Below are 23,188 nucleotides of genomic sequence, written 5' to 3' on the forward strand. Positions count from 1 at the left end.
ATTCACCTTAAGATATCCAGCGAGCTCCTTCTTATGGAAAATCTTCATACCAAAGAGCATCTTAGGGTTCACAGGTTCGGCGGCCACTCTTGAGAAAGATTCGAGTACCTTACCACTACCGATCCCCAGTGTCACGATCTAGTTTCTTAGGGGCGACATTGTTACTCCAACCCTGTAATTCTGGTTTGACCCCTGTCTCGACCCACACAGGAGAGAGCAATCATGACACTTCTCCAGCAGGTATTCACCTTGTCCTCACCACTAATGTTTGTTTTATCCACACGAATTTACGTGAGCTTCGTGCATAAGGGCCAGGCCAAAGTAATAAGGAAAGGGTGTACCCTGGGACACAAAATGGCCTACCTAGATCCATGAGGCTTGGTCTTCGCATTTACCAACCCGGAATACACAGACGGACAGGGTCTGGTCCGTGGCAATGCAAAGTATAACCTCTATGTTTATGTCGCACTAACTGATCAGGGATCAAATTGACTAGTTCCTGATCTCGGTCGAAGCTACCCATCTGCAAAACGAATTCACACGTCCAACCGCCAGGAGAGGTCCGAGGTCCCCCCCCCAGAAGTTGGGCACTCCCAAGACCATTATCTACAGTGTCGATAAAACTTGAGACAATATCTCTAGGAAGAAGAATGTTGGAAAAAGGGCAAGGTGGAGAAGTGAGAATTATAGAGAGGATGATAGACAGAAGAGAGATATTGTAAAAAGGAAGTGAGGAGACAACTGACAATTTCAGTATCGGGAATATAAGAGGGTTAACCAAGATATCCAAATTGTGATAAAGGTGTAGGATCCTTTTTTGGAAAAAAGCTATATAAATAAGTGGAAGTAATGATATACTCAGCTTGGGTAATCCCGTGATCGCTACCCACGTACTCATAAATAAAAACATGTGAGTCCCTGCGACACATACTACACTTGGACAGCTACAGTGGCAATGGCACACGGATTAAAAAAGAAATCTATACGATCTTTGTTATGTTAGGTGCTGCAAGTAATGAATAAAGTCGGCCACCCGTATTGGCCTCCCGAGCTAAACTGGAAAATTGCGGAGAGCCAATCGGTGAGTCTTGCTAACCTCCCATTGTGTTCCCTCGAGCTGAGAGGGTAATCACATAATTTAAAAAACGATCTCTAAGAGTTAATATATGTTTTAATTTGAGTTTTCACTTAAATTAAGTTTCAAGCAACAGTGACAGAATTCATTTGTCACAAAATTTAACATTGTTTTTTTATACATACACTTTAATGTAGCAGTAATTATGCAATAAAATTACCTTTATTTATATTTGTCCAAAATCAAACAATAATCTGCGTTGGAAATGTTTAGGTCTTTTTTTACTTTTCTCGCAATTTTCGTAGCTACAAGCACGTTCTACAGCAGCAGGAACAAGAAGAACCCAGGTTAGTTACGTTATTATTTATAAAACAACTAGTTTACATAAGAAAATCGATTCTTTAAAAACCAAAATATATCGCTCTTGTTTTGTAAGTACAATATACATATAGACTTTTAAATTTTAATTAGCTCAAATTAATAGTTTATTTGTTCTTTAGAGGTCTCTTTTAAATATATTACAATAAAATTATTTATTCTATTGAACCTTGGAGCTTAAATATATGTAAAATAAACATTTAAAAAATATTGTAAACTTACGATTTTTATTTAAATATATACTGTATGTTTACTCCCCATAAAAATGCAATCGAAATAACAGTTCCTTATGTGTAGAAATTTGGATCACCTGTTGCTTCCAAAGTACTTTAATATGTGATGTATTATTATCAAATAACTATTTGCAATAATTACTTCTATCCCTGACGATGGCAAGGATATAAAGGTTCACAACGTAATATACTCTATACGCTGACATGTGGAATGTGTATATTCGCAAATAATTTTAGTGTACTATTTGAAGGACATCGCAGTACCATATGCAATATCTGTTCAGGACTGTAAATTTTCCGTCCCGAAATTTAATACAAATGACTAGGCTTCTCTCAGTTTGTTATGTATATCAATAAATACCTTTTTGTTGAACAATTCGATTAGGAAATCGTACACCGTATTCCTCATCAACTTTTCTAGCACTGCCATTACAGAACCCGAACACAGAATGCATATCTATACATCCCTCGTTTGCAAATTTGTGCAGTATGTTTCTCTTGTTAAAAATATTATTCACAAACAGTAGTTAAATCAAAAATGTAATAAAATTATTACATGGAAATCACAGATAAAAATACATCCTTCTCACTCTGTTGAGCTATGAAAATGTAAAACTCAGCATAAAACTACCACTCGACAATGAAAATGGAAAATTGTATAATATCTTAAATTGAAACTAGAAAAACTAGTCGAATTATGCAGGTAAGCGCTTCTAGCAACCAAGCTGTGTACTATAAACGACCTTTTCTACTTTAGCAACGCGTGATTTTCATATTTTTTAGTTATGCATGTTTCTTCATAAAAAAGATTTTAAAAGAAAACTATTCCGTTTTATTGAAACTACTTATATATGTATTTTAAACAAAATTCTCTGAATGCTTTATTGAAAACTTATTTGTTTATAGGCAATTTGTAGTTATTCTCGTTAAGCATTATAGACAGAGTTCTGGAAATGGTTTTATAAGATTTTCAGCTTATTTTAGATAACAAACTCAATTAAAAATTAGAAACATAATTCATAAGTCCAAAAAAGGAACACGTACAAATCCTTTGTTTAAAGGTTATTTTTGACGATGGAAGGATTGTGAAGGAAACAGGATTTTTTCGGACATTTGCCATCGTTCAGTGAAACAAGAAAACAGTAACACTACGTTTCGAGATCTGCAATCTGATCTCTTCTTCAGGTAAAGAACTAACCTAATACATAATTACAAACTAGGTTAAAATAAACAAATCTTTAGTGTTAGTGAAGTTGACAACAACATGTAGGTTGTGATTCCTGACTTAGGCGTGCCACAACGCTTTAGTAAGATTTGTTTATTTTAACCTAGTTTGTAATTATGTATTAGATTAGTTCTTTACCTGAAGAAGAGATCAGATTGCAGATCTCGAAACGTAGTGTTACTGTTTTCTTGTTTCACTGAACGATGGCAAATGTCCGAAAAAATCCTGTTTCCTTCACGTACAAATCCCTGCTTTATTATAAAATAATAAAAAGTTACTAAAGAATGTCTGTAAAGAATATTTGCTCTCTAATTTCAGTGTTCAAAGCGTTCTCTCTCGCGAGCAACTTCCAAAGCCTGATGGACACTAGGAGTTCAGATGATGAGATCTCTTGTCTCAATGGGCTCAGAGTCATCTTCATAATGACAGTTGTATATATTCATCGAGCTGATACATTAATTTGGCTTTGTTCCAAATTTAATGTTAGAGACATGTATGAAGTAAGAACTAATTAGGAACTAATTCGAAGTTTACTATTAGACTCTAAACTATTAGGTAATAGGGTATTGATTATAGGCTATTGAAGTAACTATGAAACATTTCATTGAATTCCTTACGTATAATTTGCCAGGTTATAATGTCACTACTTGAATACTATATAGACTCAGACAAATAAAACAAATATAAATCTTGTAATACATTCATTTTTGTTATTATTTTATCAAACGTTCAAATGATAGATCATTTATGTGGAAAATTAGTTTTGAAAACTATTTTATACAAGGTTGTGAAGAGCCTAAGTGGGAGGCCGCGGACTACTAGAGGTTCAGATCGATGAATATACTATCAAGAGTGTTTTAGTTTTCACTAAAGAGGACGAGTTAAAGAAGAAGGGTTATCGCGTTATTAACGACTTATGTTCTAAAGAGTCACATACAGGTATTCACCCTTCCCAGAATCGGCTGTCGGCACATTTGAAAGGGGTACTCTGTTAGCATTTTCTGTACACTACGTGCACACTTCACTTCAATGGGAGAGGTAAACCTTTTGTATATTGTACAAGAGGTATGTCTGAGCCCTACTGTAGGCAAGACAGAATTTATAAGTTGTCTTCGATAATCTTAATTTATGTAATACCGTACCTGAATAACAAAACCAGTAGCTATCCGTCATAAATTATTGACTTTATCATAGTTAGTGTGACCTAGCAAACGTTTTTGGATAGTAATTACAATGAGAAGTTTGTTGTTTGTGATGGTTAGGCATTACCTCGTAACTAACCGAATTTGATTAGACTTGCTCAGTAACACATAGTCTAGACTTCATGGCAGTCATTTCTGAATATAACCACTCCAAAGGGTAAAAATCATCCCACTGCATTTAGCTTTTTCTGTAAAATATTTCTAATGATAGTGTTATACTTTGAATTTTTATTTGACTTGTTGGCTAGTAGTATATATCATATACTTGTATATATTATTTATAAATGCACCATTAATCATATAACAATTCAAAACCTTCACAGAAACGTTACTCAATTATTATTTATCATTGTTTATTATAGTTTAGGGTGTAAGGAGTGCGTAATTATTTTAGAAAAAGTGTGATTTATATACTTATCCACCTGATGCAGTTGATGATGATTAATTTTTAATGGTTTTAAAGTGTGTTATTATAAACCTCGTATCGTTACAAATAACATTTGAAAAGTATAATTTTTCATTTGGTACGAAGGTAAAATTAGATCGGCAGTACTCAAGGAGTAATTTTTGAAGATTTTCTACTGTGTATTCAGGGATCTTAGTTTTTTACAATTGTTTTCCATCTTTAGGAGATAATGGGATATCATTCCCATACTAGTTCTAGTTTGAGCTTCCTGTGTATTTTATATTGACATTACGAATTTTTTTTATTTCTATTAAGAAGGACTTGGGTTAAAGAAAATTGTGTATAAATCTAATTCGAACTCTAGTCAATAAAGGATAACTGTAGTGACTAAACTTAATTATATATAGCGTCTCCTTTATAAAATAATAATGATCAAGGATCTCAGGGATATGATAATAAGGACCATTTAAATTTCTTACTAAAGGAATAGAAAGTTTGCTAATATTATAAAGAACGATTTCGTTACATTTGGAAATTAGAAGAATTAGATTAGGTACAAATTTTTACGAGGATAAATAGTTATTTATCAACGTTGGAATATGTTTAATAGTGTTATAGAAATTCATGAACATATTTTGATACATGAACGTGATATAAATATTTTATATATCATATTTTGTTGAGTTACCCAACTTAAAAGTTGTTAATTCCCACATTGTTACGTTACAATTATGTAATTAGTTTTAGTTATATCATACATAAGAAAGTTGGCCGGTATTACAACAGTTATATATTAACAATAATTCGAATAGTAAAACAATAAATAATAATACTTATTTTTCAGGTTTTTTATACAATGTTACCGGTAACCCTCGATCTGGGTGATTTATCTGTAGATGGTTTCATCCTAATCAGTGGAATTGTATTGGCTTATAACTTCTTTCGGAAGCGTCTTAAAAATATCGAATTTAATGTTATTAAATTCTATATGGAAAGATATTTTAGGTAAGAGTATTTTAAAATCGTTCCAAATAGAATGGTAAGTACGTTGACTGCAATTCATTTGTAATAAGCATTAACAGTTAAATTTCATAACTTAATCTTTAAATGAAGTCATAGATAGTAACATGAAAATTCTAATATATATTCTAAATAACATTAATGATATATCATAGGTCCTCGAGTAGAATTACTTTGTTTATAGCTCGTACCAAAATTAATAATAACATCAGTTGAAGCCCAATAACAATAACTAGATACTTGATGTCCATTAATTTGTGAAAGATAAAAGAGTCAAGCAAGTTATTATGGCTTTTACACAAATAATATATAATAACATCGTCTTCATTAAAGAAACTTGAATAATTGTAAGTTTTTACAATAATAGAATGTATATTTTAGATAAATTTTGGGATTTAAAGTAAACGTATGATTTAATATCGACATATGATTAATATTTCTCTACCTAACTGTAGGGTTGTACTATAATTTTAATCATTTGGTCTTTGCCTTATAATTTTGGTGGAAGTGGACAATTTCATTATTCTCGTTGTCACTTGTTACACTAAAAATAAATAAAGACACGGCCTTCTTAAGTAAACTTGAATAATTATATATTTCTTGCATCAACCACAGTGGAAAATATAAACACTGGATTTACGATATAATTTACACGTAGACGATAACCATAAACGTATGATTAAATAGCAACATATACTCGTATATTTTGCTGGTTGTGTGAATTTTTCATTTTGATTACCTTTAATATAAGACTCTTAAGTTATATGTATTACACATATCATATAATTTTGAACATTTTGCTTTTGACACAAGAGTGTTTTGGGTTTATTGTTACAAATAAATAAGTTTCTATATGACTTTTTATGAATATTTTTTATATTAATAGTTTATAATTATTTAGGATTACAAATAAAAGTTTACAGCTGAATTTACACAACTTATAAAACCTATTTTGTTTAAATATCTGAAAAAAAGGTTTTGGAATTTTATTAACACTTTTGTAAAAAATTATACTTTTATAATATTTATTTTCCCTTAGTTTTATTTTTTATTAATTATAAATAGGTCTGTGTAGAACAAGTCATTGTTGAATACGTCAGCCATATACATTTATGATTATACGTGTATTTATAAAAGACTTCAATCACTCAATCACTCACTGACTCACTCTTTACTAACTCCTATTAGTAAAATTGATCAAATGATAAGAAGTGATGCTATCATAAAAGCAGAAAAGAGTACGAAGAACCGGGTAAATAAGCTAAGTATTAAGATGCACCATAACCACGTGTGTGTATAATTCACTAATAACTTAAAAAATAAAAGGTCAAGTAAGACTGTTATAAAGAGGAATACAAACTACAGTAAAAAAATTGGCTAAAAGGAATTTAAAACTAAATTCAAATGGGAAGGAACGTTAGAGAAACGCTAAATAAAGGGGTAGAATTTTCAGTTATAGTAAGAAATGCGTACCGAACACAACGACTGAGATGTCGCATCTTACTGGAGAGCTCCCACATGGTCGACAAGGTTTTAGGCTGGTTTAATCACAAAGAGCGTAAAAAGTTCACATCATTAGTCACTGGCATTGGGGAGATAAAGTGGATATAAGGGAATCCATACCCTTCCGTGAGAAAGACGGCCTCACTAAAATCTAACGATGAGCAAGGGTGATCTAGACAATACATTTATCTTGAATCACATATTAAATATAAAATATATAATATATATGGTAATGTATAGTCACAATCTTTGTACAACGTATTTAAAATGCTTCTTGTCCAGGTTAACTCCTATGTTGGCCTGTGTGATACTATATTATTCTACTCTCCTGATACACCAAGGACAAGGGCCTATATGGTATACGATGGTCGAAGAAGAAGAACAATGTAATAAAAATTGGTGGGCTGGGCTTCTTCATGTTACAAACTACATTGACCCAAAGGTAATATTATCGTTTATTTTGTGAACTCATAGGCCAGGTTAAAAGCTTTATTAGAATTTATGTTTAAATTGTTCGTTGTTGTCCACAATTAAAAGCTTCAACTAAACAGGCAAAATAAACTTCGGTATTGGTCTATGAGTCTGTTGGATTTGTTGTATTGTTAAGTTTTAAATTTCTATAAACCTTCAGATCCAACTTTTGGAATTTAATAAATTGACATAGAGTGTTTGTGTTATTCTGGAAGAGAGTTGTAACATATTTTAACTTTTACAAATAAGTAGTGAGATAAGATAGTGAGTCTCCAATACTTGTTATAAATTAATCTTCAGCCTTAGGATTGTCTTGTATAAACTATTATATGCCATATTTTATTTTATTTTTATAATTGACGGTGGTTTTTTTGAAAAAGTAGTAAAATATCAGAAAACTTTGTAATTCTATATTTAAAAAGATTACAGTTAAAATTTATTTATCAATGTTCTTATTCGTAGAGGAATTTTTTATCTCTCTTAATATCTACGAATATGCTGATATCACTGAATTACCGATAACTTAACCGTGATAATTTAGCAGAGCGTTGCAAAAATGGCTCCTCTCTGTTCAGCTGTAGGCAAGCCTCTCAAGTTAGCGAAAATTGTTCTGAAACCAGCAAAATATCATTCAGATAAATACCCTAGGTTCCAGTCCTGGGACAATCATCTCTTCTATATGAAGCTAAAAGAAAGCCCCAGAAGACCAAATACATCACCTTCACCTTGGAAGAAGCCAATTCCAGGAAAAAGCGAAAACGGTAATGACGTGGCTCAACCCTGACAGAGACCTTTTAGTAGCTTTGATAAAACACAGCGTATTAGTATATAGGGCGTAGATCACTTCTCCACTATAGTATTTTCAAGAAAGTATTCATCGTTCAAGCTGAATTCCTTAGTGACAGTCCATGGATTAGCGGAAATCTCTAGAAGGCGTCTTTATTATCAAAATCTGGTTGATGGTCTCGGTTTTCCTGTAAAACAGCAACACCAGTCTAGCCAGCAACTTTGGTAAGCTTTTAAAACATATTCCCTCGACTTTGAGTACGATAGGATCACCTCCTGCAAACATTCTACGAATGATACCGGGTCTCGTCTCTTATCAAATTACATGTACTAATTCCGCACCCGGTTGCAGATAAGAGAGTATTCCAACATTTGTATCAGCTTTATCTATAAGGTGACGAAGAGCCTTGAATCTACTGAATTTCCACAGGATATTTCCATATGTTTTCATCTCCATAACCAAGAAAGATCTCCGTCCTCGTGAAATTACAAACCCAACCTATTGAAAATTCTGGGACCAGTGAACAATCAGCCGTAGGTGTCGTTGAGCTATACGTATACAAAGATATACAAAGATACCTCACTAGTGGCCGCGATTAAAAAGAAAAATACAGAACTCTTTATATTGGATAAAACGAGCCCACTGATTCAAAAGCACGTTGACACTAATTTGCAACCAAACACCGACGTAGTAGTATATTCTCCCTTTCGATCTAAGTATTTCCGCTGTAGGAAGAAAAATGTTCCATAAAATTAGACTGATATTCAACCTAAAATTAGCCAGGACTCAATCTTTGATCTCAATCAAAATAAAGTTTCTTAACACTCTATCAATGTCCATCGATAACTCCAAACCTAAAAAAAGTCCAACAAGACTGTGCCAGTTGCAGACAGAAGACGGAAAACGTTATATCGTTTATGAAAAATGGTTATTAAACATTTTAGACCAAAAAATATAATCAGGCACTAGGGAGGAATATCTACTTATAATTTATTCCTTGGCACATGAGCACCTATTTTTTGGTTAGTCAGAAATTTTTAGAGTGATAAGTTATGAAAATTCTATAAGAATATAGTAAAAAAAAACTTTTTTTTAGTAAATTAGTTAAATTTCAGAGTAAAATAAAATAATAAATTGACTAGCCAAATTTAAAATAATAAGATATTTATCTTTTAACATTCAATTAGAAAAAACTAAATAGCCACTAGCAACATGCTATAATCATAATATGCCATGACTATTTAATTACGTTTAGCTATTACAGCTCAGCTGACACAAAATAAATGTGGTTCCCAGGTGACGTTCCAGTACAAAAACTGCTGACCTCACAGTCAGCAGGCCCCAGCCAGGCATACTGTCGTCGCTGTTTATCGCGACAGTTTCCACTGGCTGCATTGTCACTGCCTTTAGTTTGTCCATTAAGCGAATATTTGTTCCTCGAGAAAATTTGCTACGGTACAAAGGAGAGACAGACAATGATTGGGTAGGAAGGGACACTTACCTCACGACCTACAAGTTTAATCTCAAAGGCCATATTCTATTTTATTCGTATATTATTTTTCATTCATGACTGAAAGATGAATTCAAGTTTATTGAACAGATTGATTATGTATTATCATTCTTCATTAATTCTTAAAGTGTTTTGATACTTGTTGAAGAGGATATATTGCAAGTTTAGTATTCTATTTTATGTAAAATTGAAATATGGGAATTCTCTGAGACCCTATTAACCATCTAAATCATAAGGCGTTAGAACAAATTTCCATCGTTAATTTATAATTTTTGTAATCATTGTATGTAGATTGTTGCTACATTTTATATTATTCCATGTTCAAATTAGTTTTTTTTAATCACGTCCAAAAACTTCAAACATTTACATTTTTATTCCAAGCGCAATCATTACAAGTGGTTTAACCGCTTATGAAAATAGACGGCCATGTCGTAACTTACAATGAGCCACTTATTTCAATCATCTTGGTTTTTCATAATTGGATATAACACGCTTAGATCCGCAGTGATTAAAACATTGAAATAATTGGATTTTTCACCTTTCAGTGTGTAGAACAGAGCTATTACGTCGCCTTGGATTTCCAGTTCTACCTGCTGTCTCCGTTGTTCTTGTTGCCCCTGCATAGAAAACCAAAAATTGGCTTCCTGCTGCTAGCTACTGCGTCACTAGTTTCGTCCCTGGCTGCAACTGTTAATTCTTATGTGAAACATATAGGGACAGGAAATATTATACGTTATGTGTAAGTAGTGTAGCCTAATTTAGAATTTTAATTTAGTAATATATAACTACTCAAGTTTATTATATTTGTATTAAGGTTCTATTAATTTTTAATTCATATTTTCGGTTAAGCTTTGGATAAAAATAAATTAAGACGAGAAAATGTGGTGTAGTGAAACAAGATCAGCATTTAAATAAAAGTTTAATATTAAATTTTAGCTTATTATTCTTATGTATGTATTGAAAAATTCTGAAATGTACTGAATATTATCAAGCTATTTTCATCCTATTAATTAAGGGTCTTATATTTTTTTGACTTAACATTAGAACAGATCGCAACACAGTGCTTAACGACGGTTCCAACTACTACGGTATCCACTACAGAGTACCATCATTCTGTATGGGTCTCGCCTTGGGGTACTTCCTCTTCCAAGTCAAGATTAAAAAGCATGATTTTATCCCATCAAAGGTAAGAGAGTAAGAATGATTTTTTAGATTGAGTAAACAAAACATTTAAAAAAATTCTAGATTTTATCGCTATCGAAATTTGAAACACATTATTTAATTAAATATATCTTGTAATTATTACGTGTTATATAAGCATAATTCTTACAATTACATTCCAAATAGTAATCACCATAAACCAAACAGGTGCTAAAAAAAAGACAAATTGGATCTTTATAATCGTGTTATTCATAACATTGACAGTGGTTTTATGATATGGAAAAATAATAAACACGCCATGGTTTACATTGGCAAGGTAATGATGTCTTGCTAAATGTATTGAGCGATGTTGTAGCAGTGAAGATAATGTTACTAATCCATGTTTCCCGAATACAGTGTCGATGCAATGTGTGGTTGCAGGACCACTTTTACACAAGTCTCGAAATGATATTCAAATATATACAAATGCACATACAATTAAGGCACATATAACATAATAAACTACCCCTATTTCACCTATAACAATTGAAATCAATGCAAAAACATCAATAAATCACAGCCTTGGCAATTTTTGAATTCTTTGACATAATTTTAAGTTCAAGTGGCAAAAAGCATAATGTTGCGTCCCTTTTCTGTGACCTTTAAAAGAATTTTTCCGTGCCAAACTCGGTATATTATTAAAGATACTAGAATTTTGTCGTTTAAGAGGCCCAGTATTATTTTCATATTTTACTAATAAAAAAGTTCACAGCTAAAAATAGGACTTCAGTAAGTTTCTTCTCACAGCCAACTCAGTGATAGTGGCGTTCCCCAGAGCTCAATGCTGGGTTCACTACTTATTTGTGAACGATTTTCCATATGGCATAACTAAATCATCCGTAGTTCTGTTTGCTGATGAAACCACTTTTTCTATCAAAACTGAAACTCTGCATTATTTACAGAATAGGATAAATCAAACAAATGACGAGGCAGGACAATGGTTTTCAGAAAATTGACTACTGCTCAATGAAAATAAAAGCCAATTAATAATATTTCCAACACACCAATCGGCAAGCACGTGTATTAAGTATAAAGGAACTAATATTAAAGTAACATCCTCATATAAATGTTTGAGCTTAGTTGTAGATCATTCATTATCATGGCACGGACACTTGGTTTTTATACAAAAGAAGTTAAATTCAGCATGTTTCTCATTCAGAATTATTTCTCATGAGGCTAATTTATATACTGTGAAAGCAGTTTACAATGGTTATGTTTACTAACATCCGAGGTATGGGATATGGGGTAGTATTTTGAGGAAATTCGATGTTATCAAACAACATTTTTTCAAAACTCAGAAATGTATCACTACAATTATGTTCAAAATTGAAAACCGAAAATACTGTAAACCAGTTTTTAACAACCATAACATTTATTCTTTACCATATCTATATATTCTAGAAACCTTATTACTATTTAAACCTAATTTAACTCTTTAAAAAAAGATCTAGCACTGCACTATTGTAACATACTCCATACACTGATTACAACTATTCGAGCAGGGTCCTTATTGTTCAACTCTCAAAATCTATAACAAATTTTCCCCTAATGTAAAGAGTCCGAATTCTGTAATTGCATTTGAAACTACCCTGAAATGCTTCCTCATAAACCGGGCTATTCATTTTGCGAATATTTAAATGATTAACAATTCTTACGAGTAATTATAATTGACATTATTTCCTGTATCCATGCTGAAAATTATATATCTATGTAAAGCTTATGAAAAGAAATTGACTGTACAAATTCTATAATTGCATTTAAAACTTCCCTATAATACTGCCTCATAAAACGGGGCTAGTGGGTATATAATGCAAATACTGTACCCCTCCTCAATTGAGACTTATTGAACTATGGCATTTTAGTTTGGTCCTTAACATTAAAAACACAGTTCAACAGAGTTATTACTCTACAAAAGCAAGCTGAAATCGTATATGTGGGTCTGTGGGGCACACAATCATGTCAAACTGAATCTAACCATTATATAATACTAACGTTAGTATAAATATTCTTTTGTAAAATTGTATATTCTGGAACATTAATTAAGTGTGTAGGAAGGAAATGAGTAACTCATAAATACAATATATTGATACCTGATCGAGGAAACCTCAAACATATGCCATACCATATCGCATTGGCTTCTAAACTACTACATAATGTTAAGGCAAATATTGTCTCGGAAATGTCTCACAACATTTACTTAACACACGGAAAAAGACTTTATCCCATTAAAATGTAAACATACTGTATCTTGTTTTACACAGTTGCTACTCAGTATCAAATAAAACAACATTGAAAAATAGTCATTAGTTTAATACTAAACTGATTACAATTTTGATAATAATAACACTTAGAGGTTCTGGTGGCTGGGATGGACGACCTCAGTATTGATGTTAATTGGCTTCGTCCTCGTCACTGCTATTGTATGTGACCCTAACCACAAGTTCTCCCCTTGGCTCGACCCTCTCTACCTTGGCTTCCAGAGGCCTGTGTATTGTGCCGCAGTGGGCTGGATCATATTCGCTTGCTCCTTAGGTCATGGCGGTACGTACGAGTAGGAGAACAATGGTTAATATACTCATCTGTATTCTATTACGTACCTGTGTCATTTTTACTTAAGCATGACTTAATTATTGTAAAGTAATTGATGTCAAATCAAAATAAATCTAAATATATCGTATTTGTTCAACTATTAGTTCTCTTATAAGGAACACAAATTGAAGATTGCCCATAATATTATATTAGTTATTTTATTGCTGCACTTAAGCATATATTCTAATCAACATTGTCATACCTATGAATTTTTATTTAAAGTCTTATAGAAATAACATTCGATGGGATATTATAATAACCAGTGCAAGAGTATAAAATGAGAGTAGTGTTTAATATGTAGTAGTTTTTCAATTTCTGTAAATGTAATATAAAGAGTACATTTCATTTTAAATAGCTTAATCTCGTTCTTTTTACAGGTCTCGTAAACCGGTTCCTATCATGGACTGTCTTCCGACCTCTCGGTAAACTAACGTATTGTGTATTCCTTATACACATTATTTTCGTGTACGGTCAAGTGTACAGTATTCAGGACCCCGTAGTTTATAGCTTCATTGATATGGTGAGTTTATATCGGAAATTATCTAAAAAAATAGTACTATTACTAGAATTTTTGTGTTTTCATTGTATAATATATCTTTTGAAATTATGACTTTATATCATACAAATCGGAGGCTATACAAAATGAAGTAGTTCATCCATAATTTTACTGTATCCAGGCACTTGAACTATTTAGTAATAGTAGAGTCAATAAAAATATTATTAGACAGTATTTATAAATAACAAATTAATGTTGAACATACCAACACTGCAATATATTTACTATGATTGTTGTTATTATTTTTATATATATATATATATATATATATATATATATATCAAAATCAATACATAAAGCATGATCACACGAGCAAAAAATTATGCAGAGAGCTAAACATAAAAAGAAATAAATACTGTACACGTATGTATAAGAGGTATCCTGCTAAGGTGTTGAAACAAAGATACTGCTTAATGATTGAAACCTTAATAGTAAAAATGGAAAAAAGAAAGATTGTGATGACAAAAAAGTAATGATAAAACAATTTTCTCGCCTCTACAAGATTTATAATATTTTTAAATATCTTACAAAATGCTTTAATATTCAATATTTACAAAGTTATTTCTAAAAGTATTCCACATCTTGTTCTTAAAAGGCCACTATAATGCAGAATTTTACATCACAACCGAAATTACCACCTATAAACTTTGGGGAAGCTAAATTCAACGGAGCAGATTTATGTAACTAATCAAGAAGCATGTTATGTGAAGAAAGACATATCCAAAGCAATTTATAGAAACACATATACAAATATTTCCCATTTTAGATATAAAACGCATATAATTAATACTGGCTTTGTTTAAGTATTTTCATTTTAAAAGGGATGCAGTACCAAATATCGGGTGCTTTTTTTTAGTTATAATTTTTTTTTGTATAAATCAATACTTTATAAGATAATAAAACAGAATGAGAATTGTTTTATATATATATCTTATATCGTTGAATGACTACGTGTTTTTTCATAAAATTCCCAAATTATGTAATAATATGGGTTTGAATTTTATATAACCGATGTAATTTGTAGTCGCCATAGTCTGTAACGAGTGGCATTGAGATAAATTTCCAATTTATATTATTTCTAAATGAAAATTAAAAACTATATTAGGAAATATGGCGACAATTTTTTTTAATTAATTCAAACCAATTTTACGGTTATTGAACGTAGTTTTGGTGATCGTAGGCTAGTAGGTAATATGATCCTGTGATTATAGTTAAATCTTACGGAACGCCTTACTTCATGAGATATGGGATATCAATTTAAGTTCGGTTAAATATAAATACACTAGGGCAGTAAGTCCTATCTCCAATACAGCTCTTTTTTATATATGGATATGGAGAAAGTTTTAGTTTGGTTGACCAAATATTCTTGTTAATTAAATCACTCCATGAACATAACCCTTACTTATCCGGAAAGTTTCCTTCTGTATTGTTTTTGAAAAAAATATAACACGTTATTATGCAATTGTAACCACGATAAGTTATTTCAATATTAATGGATTAGGGTAAAAAAGCCGTTAACTCATCACTTTGATAAACAGCTCATTCAAAATAACTTTTCTTCCTGGCCTACTTATTCTCATAAAAGACACAGCCCCCTCCTGAAAAGATTCTCCTTTTTCTGACTCAGGAATGATCGTGAGGAGGAATTTAAGAAAGTTGAATCAGATCTCAGAAGCAATGGATACCATCAATAAGTAATAAATAAGTGCAAAGGGGATTGACATAAACGCAAAGGTATCACAATTCTGTTTTTCTGACTCAGGAATGATTCTTCTGGTGAGGAGGAATTTTAGAAAGATGAATCGGATCTCAGAAGCAATGGATACTATCAATTAGTAATAAATAAGTGCAAAAGAACCGGAAGAATCATTCCTGAGTCATAAAAACAGAAATGTAATAAATTTGAGTTTATGTCAATCCCTTATGTGCCGGGATTATCGGAGAAAATTAGAAGAGTAGGTAAAAAGTATAACATTAGAACCGCGTTTAAAACACGCACTGCTCTAAAAAAGTGACAGACAGGATTCCAAACAGTGTGTTTACAGTATAAAATGTAGTTGCAATAGGGAATACATAGGCGATGCCACCAAACATAAGGATAAAGGAGCACAAAGAAAACACAAGAAAGCGTTTCACAGAAAAGTCAAAAATTGCACACCGTTGTTGGTCAGAAGACCATCATATGAATTGGGATGAAGCCAACATAATACATCGTGAACTACATTCCTTCAAAAGGAAATTAATTGAGGCAACATACATTAAATAGGCAGACCAACCAATCAGTCAACCATCAGTCGAGATTAGGCCGCTTTAGTTGCCAATTCTAAAAAAATTAACTAAAAATAAAACCAACAGTTTTTAACGGATCTGATATTTGTAATAAACCAATGCGGAGTCACAATGTGGTTTTAAGAAGTTCATCTAGCATGAACCAATATTTAAAAAGGGCCCATTCCTGTCCCCCTTCCTTTTTATTTCCGCCATGTTGTTTTTGTCTGCCGCGACGATTGCAATTGGTTGGCTAGTACCCTTGGTCAGTCGTAGGTGATTAGTAGACGAATGCAGACGTATTGTGACCTGTATTCTGTAGTTCATTTTTAATGATTAGTGTTGTGTACAGTTTTTTATTAAGTTCATGTTTTTATAGTTAGTGAAGTTGACAAACAACATGGTGGTTGTGATTCCTGACTTAGGCGTGCCACAACGCTTTGGTATTAATTGTTTATTGTAACCTAGTTTGTAAATATGTATTAGGTAGTTATACCTGAAGAAGAGATCAGATTACAGATCTCGAAACGTAGTGTTACTGATTTCCTCTTTTCCTGTCTGGAAAATCCTGTTTCCTTTAAAATCCTTCCATCGTTTAAAATAACCTTTAAACAAAGGATAAATCGAATATACAGCAGTGAGAGTAGTAGCAACAGAGAGATTAAAACACTATATAGCGATTTTATTTATCTGCCATAATTAACCAAATTAGCGGTTAAATATTATGTTTTCCTCAAAAGATGATTTTTAAGTTAGAGAATCTATACATGATTTAAATTTAAAAAACCCATAAAGTGTCCCCAATATCTTTGGAAGGAGTGTCTAAAACTAAACACGCTTCTTGTACTATGCAATTCATCTGTTTATGGACGATTATTTTATACAATGAGAAATAGAGGGAGGGAGAGAGGAGAGAGGAGAGAGAGTGAGGAAGTAGGATGTGTCAATGAATAAATAAAACTCTCTATATTACATATATTAGTACAAAAACTACTACACTCCTTCCAGTTATACCTTTTAAATGGAGACCTGATGATCAGCTCCGCCCTGGCTTTCGTCTGTTACCTTACTGTGGAAGCTCCGTGTAGTAGATTAGCATCCTACCTGCTCTCCGGTAAGTACACACTTAAAGTATAGTAAAGAAAAGTAGCAAACATACTATGTAGTAGTGATTAAACCCTAATAAACTTGAATAGTCTACATTTGTATTCACACAAGAAAATATTATCCAGAAAATTGAAAACTAACTAAATTCCCCCTTGAAGAGAGTTGGGAGCTCCCCGTTTCCAAAATGGTTTACCAAGGAGTTAAAAGACATGGTTGTCTTCAAGAAAATATTGCATGCACAGTAGAAGAAAACCCTCAAGGACTTCGACTACTGTGCATTTAGCAGTGGGCGTGATCAATGTAAGATCCTTTCTGGAGCTTCTAAGGCTAAATACGTCCACTTTGTTGACTCAGCTATCTCATCTAATGTAAAAGTCTTTTGGAGCTTGTCAACGATTTAAGACGAAAATCTTCTGTTCCGAGTGAGAGGAACTTCGGTGACTCAGTGTCTTCCCATCCAGGAACGATGTGTAATATGTTCAGCACATTCTTCTCTTCGGTGTATGCGCCTGCTGACAACAGTTCACCACCAACAAAGCCATATGAGACTCCTTTTACCTTTTCCGAGGTCTTAGTTACTGCTGAAACAATCAATAAAAGGCTGAAAGCTCTCGACACTTCTAAGGGATGCGGCCCAGATAACATTACTCCTGGAGTCCTGAATCATTGCCGCGCCGAATTAGCCCCCATCCCTCTCTTTTTGTTTAACTTGAGCCTGGCCAATGGAGTTTTTCCTGAAATCCTGAAGGAGGGTTACGATGTACCCATTTTCAAATCTGGTGACACACAGAACATAACTAATTACCGGCCGATTGTGATCCTCTCAGTGTTGGGCAAGGTATTCCAGGGTTTGGTACTGGACATCCTTCAGCCGCTCTTTAGGAACATCTTCATTGAAGAACAGCATGGCTTCATGGCGGGGAGATCCACCGTGACTAATCTTATAGTGTTCCAAAGTTATGTTCTTGAGGCTTTCAGTCGTGGGAGCCAAGTTGATGCTGTTTACATTGATTTTAGCAAGGCGTTCGACAGGATCAGCCACAATCACCTACTTAATAAACTTGAGGGCTGTGGTGTCTTGGGAACTATGCATGCATGGTTCCGTAGCTATCTTACCGACCGCAATCTGGTGGTTCGCTTTGCAAATCAGACTTCTGACGCCTTTGTCTTATCTTCTGGTGTGCCTCCAGGGTTCCCACCTTGGCCCGCTTTTATTTTCCATATTTATTAATGACATCAAGGAGGTCACCACAGTTCCTTTCTTACTGTTTGCTGACGACATAAAACTTTTTCTTGAAGTGTCCTCCAGCGCAGACTGCGAACATCTTCAGCAAGCTCTTAACTGTATATCGAAATGGTGTCAGTGCTACGGGATGTTTGTTAATACCAGCAAGACCAAGCTTATGACATTCAAAAGAACCACCTCCACAATTGATTTCAACTACTCCTTTGATGACAAGCTTCTTGATCATTGTACATCCATCAAACATCTTGCAATAGTTTTCGACTCCTCTTTTGGCTACAGTCTCCATAAACCGGCAGTATCATACCAATTATGCTGCCGAGCGTCTGGTATGATGGGGCTGATTATGAGAACTGCTAGGCAAGGCCTCGGCTCTAATACTCTACTCCTCTACAAGTCCCTTGTCCTCCAGCTGCTCGAGTACGCTTCAGTTGTTTGGTCTCCTTACCAAGTGGGCCTCATTGACAGACTGCAGTCCGTGCAAAATAAATTCCTTAGGTATTTGCACGGGAGAGAGCCTGATAGGACTCTGAACTTGCTTCGGCTACATCTACTGGTCGTTAGAAGGGAGGTTGCAGATGTTCTCTTTCATTATAAGATTCTCAACTTTGTGGTAGTCTGCCACCCTCTTTTGGAGCGAATTGCCTTCGTCTCCCTTCTGCCACAAGGTCGCGCCGCCTCTTCGAGCTGAGCCACTTAAACCGCAACTATCTCCAGTTCAGCTCTATCCCAAGAATACTTCGGCTTGGCAACCAGGTGTGCAGTGAAGTAGACTTTTTCTGCAATCGACTGGGAGCTTTGAGACGTGCTGTGTTGACAGCGAGGCTGGAGACATTTGAGTCAGAGTGAGCTTGCCGAGTCCCGCACAGTATTACATTAATAGTTGCTCAATTGTTATCTTTGATGATTTAGTCTATTACTGTTATCATTATTGTTATTGTTGTATCATTATTTTTTATTACTTGTTATATCACTGCTTGTTATTGTTATTGCACTATTGTTATTGGTACCACTTTCGTTATGTTTCACATTGTTTTAGTTTTATCTTTGTTATATCTGTTTATTTCAATATGTCGTAGGCATGGTCAATTGCTGAACTTTATTTTTCATACTGTACTGTTTTTTATGAGAATTTATTACTGTTCTAGTCATCTTAAGTATTGTAATTTTGCAAAATTGTTATACCGTGGGAATGTAAATAAATAAATACAAACAGTGCCAATACTAACTCGGCTTATCACTTTGGTCATCGGATGTAAGTTAGAATTGATGTGGGATGGAAACACTTAGCCGCAGAATAATTATATGGTAAAATTCTACTGGTAAACAATAATTGATTACCAGTAAATATATGTTGTAATTCATTGCCTCGTTCATATTCTATTTGATAAGTACCTCGCAGAGGCCTATGGTCTATTAAAAGGAAGAGCAGAGTAAAAATTAAATGGATGAATAAGTATTATTTCAATCAGTGATCTAACACGTTTTTTTACTCTCAAAACTACTGTCTAAGTTGCTTGTAATTAATAATATAGGTACAGTTGTATCAACATATAAAGGCAATAACCTATTGTATTTATATTGTATATTCATTCACGACATAATTTTCGTTTTGCTTTAATCAACTATGTAATATAATACTCGTAAACAATGCTTTATATTATATAAACACTTCCATAAATTTCTAGAGGTAATCACAAAGGTAATGTCACGCTAATGAAAACAAATTTAATTAAGACAATATTAATACAATTTTTATACAAAACAGACTTATTATAGGATTAGGACAGTTTAGCTACGTGTTACTATTAAAAACGTATTTTATAAAGTAACTTTATTGTATTTTTACCCACTGCAGAAAGTGCATTACTATAAATACAGTGGTATTTATATAGTACTAGAATTTAGGTGCGGTTTCGTAGGATTTTGGATGTTTAAAGTGTATATTTATAGCTATTGCAATATTACGGTGTTAGTATATTTGTTCGATAGATAATTTGTTTTGCCTTATTTCTTATATGATAAATTGATTTACATACAAAGCTCTGAGAAGCCTTATTATATCTAAAGGCAATTAAGATAGAGTCCATAAGAGATTTTAAATGTACAGTAAATATTAGAACTCATTGTATTTTATATATGCACTACTAGACGTTCCTCACTGTTTTACACGCAATTTATGAAACTATTCTCTTTAACCAAATATGATAAAGAATAACATCTATCTAACCTAGGTCAAAATAATAATATAAAACAATTCAAAGTGACAAAACGGCCCTCAGTGGTGCCCTAATAATCTAACATACCAAAGTGATAGTTTGATGACGTATAAAATCAATAATGATGAATTGCTTTGATTAACTAATTTAAACATGATTTTCTGTTTTAGGCAAAAGCACGAAATGAAGACGAAATTGGCTCTAAGAAATTTATTCTGCTAAAAATTGGAAAATATATTAATGTTCTTATTATTTCGTCCTGTAAATTAATTTGATTTACTTTTCCTTTCACTTTTTAAGGTTACGTTACAAAGTTAAGATTAAGGATGCTTGGTAAGAGGAACGTTAGTTAAAAAGTTGTGAAGATGTACCTTTACAGTCAAGTCATGATTGCCATGATGCTGTTACCGTTATGGATATGGTGGCTTTATACTTTTGGTTAGAACTGGCATAACACTGAAAATGTATAATTCAGATATCAGTCACCCTATATGTCCTGAAAATGCTAGGACCTGAATGTATTGATACTGATAGTAGTGTAATAGTGTGTCAACGTTGAGTGTTCTGTAAGATTCAAAGTCAGCACAATATTAAGATAATCAGTCGTACTGGTTGACTTAATATCGAAAATGCAATGTTAAACTTAGTATAATCTTCTATCATAACTTACAATAATTCCCAATCTCTTCCCTCCGGCATTATACTATTCAACTACTCTAGTTTCAGGCTTTATAGTAAACTACTATAAAGAATATTCAAGCGTAAACAAATTAGCGCTTAAATTCAAAATCGTTCGTTAGAAACAGATTTTTGAATTTTAATTTGATTCTAGTACAATATCCTCTGTAGTACTTGAATGTGTAAAAACAAGAACGTGGATATGACATTCGGTACGAATAATTTGTAAAAGGGTTTATATAATTCATATTTCATAAAAATTTATAAAATTTACGTTGCAAAGTGCTATGTATGTGTGTGTATATATATTATATGTGTGTGTGTGTGTGTGTGTGTGTGTGTGTGTGTGTGTGTGTGTGTGTGTGTGTGTGTGTGTGTTTAATACAGTTTGTTTGTGGTTTATTCATTACTCCATATGCTAAGACATGGAAACGTCTGCATGTACATTTTCTTAAATAATACTGTCATTTCTGTGGAAACTATATAGGCACTTTTGTGGAGAAAAACCAATAAATTTAGAATCCTGCATAAGTTTTGGTCTTGGGATTTGGCTCTGCTTTTTTCAATCGATTAATACACACGCATATCGTTGAACATTTCATATTCAATAAATTATTTATTGAACTTTTAAGAAAATAATCTCTTGTATTTTGGCTTATTAATGAACAAATAACGAAGCATTATGTAGGATTAACAGAAAACAGATATTGAGGATTCTATGCTCAAACTATATCTCACTATGCTCAATTCAGACCGATTTAACATTGTAAAAAAATTTAAAAAAAATACAGGAGGAAAAAGCCATTAAAACTAATTCTAAATGTTATAATATTTCATTAAGTATATAAATATTGTCTTATTTTATTGTTTTAGTTTGTTTATTTATACTTTTTTATTAAATTTTATGTAAGTGTAAATAAATATTTATGAATTACTAATCACCTTTATTTAAAATACCCGTGTAAGTCATAACAAAAATATAAATGAACAATTATTTCAATAAGATTGAAACCATATGTTACAGTTTCAGAACTATGATCGAGATACCTCCTAGAGCAAAATGTGCGAGTGTTTAATCAATAGTTACTATGAAATATTCGTTGGAAATTTATACTATAAGAATATAAATACATAATCAATATGAAGAATCAATTTTACAAGTACATTTCTATCATTGATGGTACGAACATCATATCATGAGGTTTGTCGTCACAATCTTTTTACAGTATGCACAAGTTCTACAGATAAAAGTTGTGATAACATTAGTAAACGTGTAGATTTGGTGCCAACTATAATAAATTTTTATTTTTAGTCAAAATTAGCCTGGAAAATGTGCAGTTCTTGTAGCTCCCGATTGACAGGGATACTAAAGGCTAGTAGCTTATTTTATTCAGCGATTGCCCCATATCCAGAAGACCCTTAAATGACGTATTCAGCTATTTGATTTAATGAAATTTAAAACCATGATACTATAATTTGCACTTAGTCGTGGTGTATTGCTGGTCCAAATGAACCCAG

The 23,188-nt window shown here is 32.7% G+C and overlaps 1 protein-coding gene across 1 annotated transcript; it reads left to right on the plus strand.

The window, feature by feature from the left end:
* The first annotated feature begins 729 nt into the window (after positions 1–729).
* On the plus strand, positions 730–21,244 carry LOC124355594 (nose resistant to fluoxetine protein 6-like). The gene is made up of 10 exons (XM_046806756.1): positions 730–1,422; positions 3,230–3,411; positions 5,364–5,524; positions 7,325–7,484; positions 10,356–10,549; positions 10,855–10,996; positions 13,362–13,551; positions 13,977–14,119; positions 17,432–17,537; positions 21,163–21,244. The coding sequence occupies exons 1-10, from the start codon at positions 1,341–1,343 to the stop codon at positions 21,177–21,179; spliced, it is 1,377 nt and encodes a 458-aa protein (XP_046662712.1). The 5' UTR covers positions 730–1,340; the 3' UTR covers positions 21,180–21,244.
* Positions 21,245–23,188: the final 1,944 nt, after the last annotated feature.

This window comes from Homalodisca vitripennis, chromosome 2 (assembly GCF_021130785.1).
Source record: "Homalodisca vitripennis isolate AUS2020 chromosome 2, UT_GWSS_2.1, whole genome shotgun sequence".
Lineage (NCBI taxonomy): Eukaryota > Metazoa > Arthropoda > Insecta > Hemiptera > Cicadellidae > Homalodisca > Homalodisca vitripennis.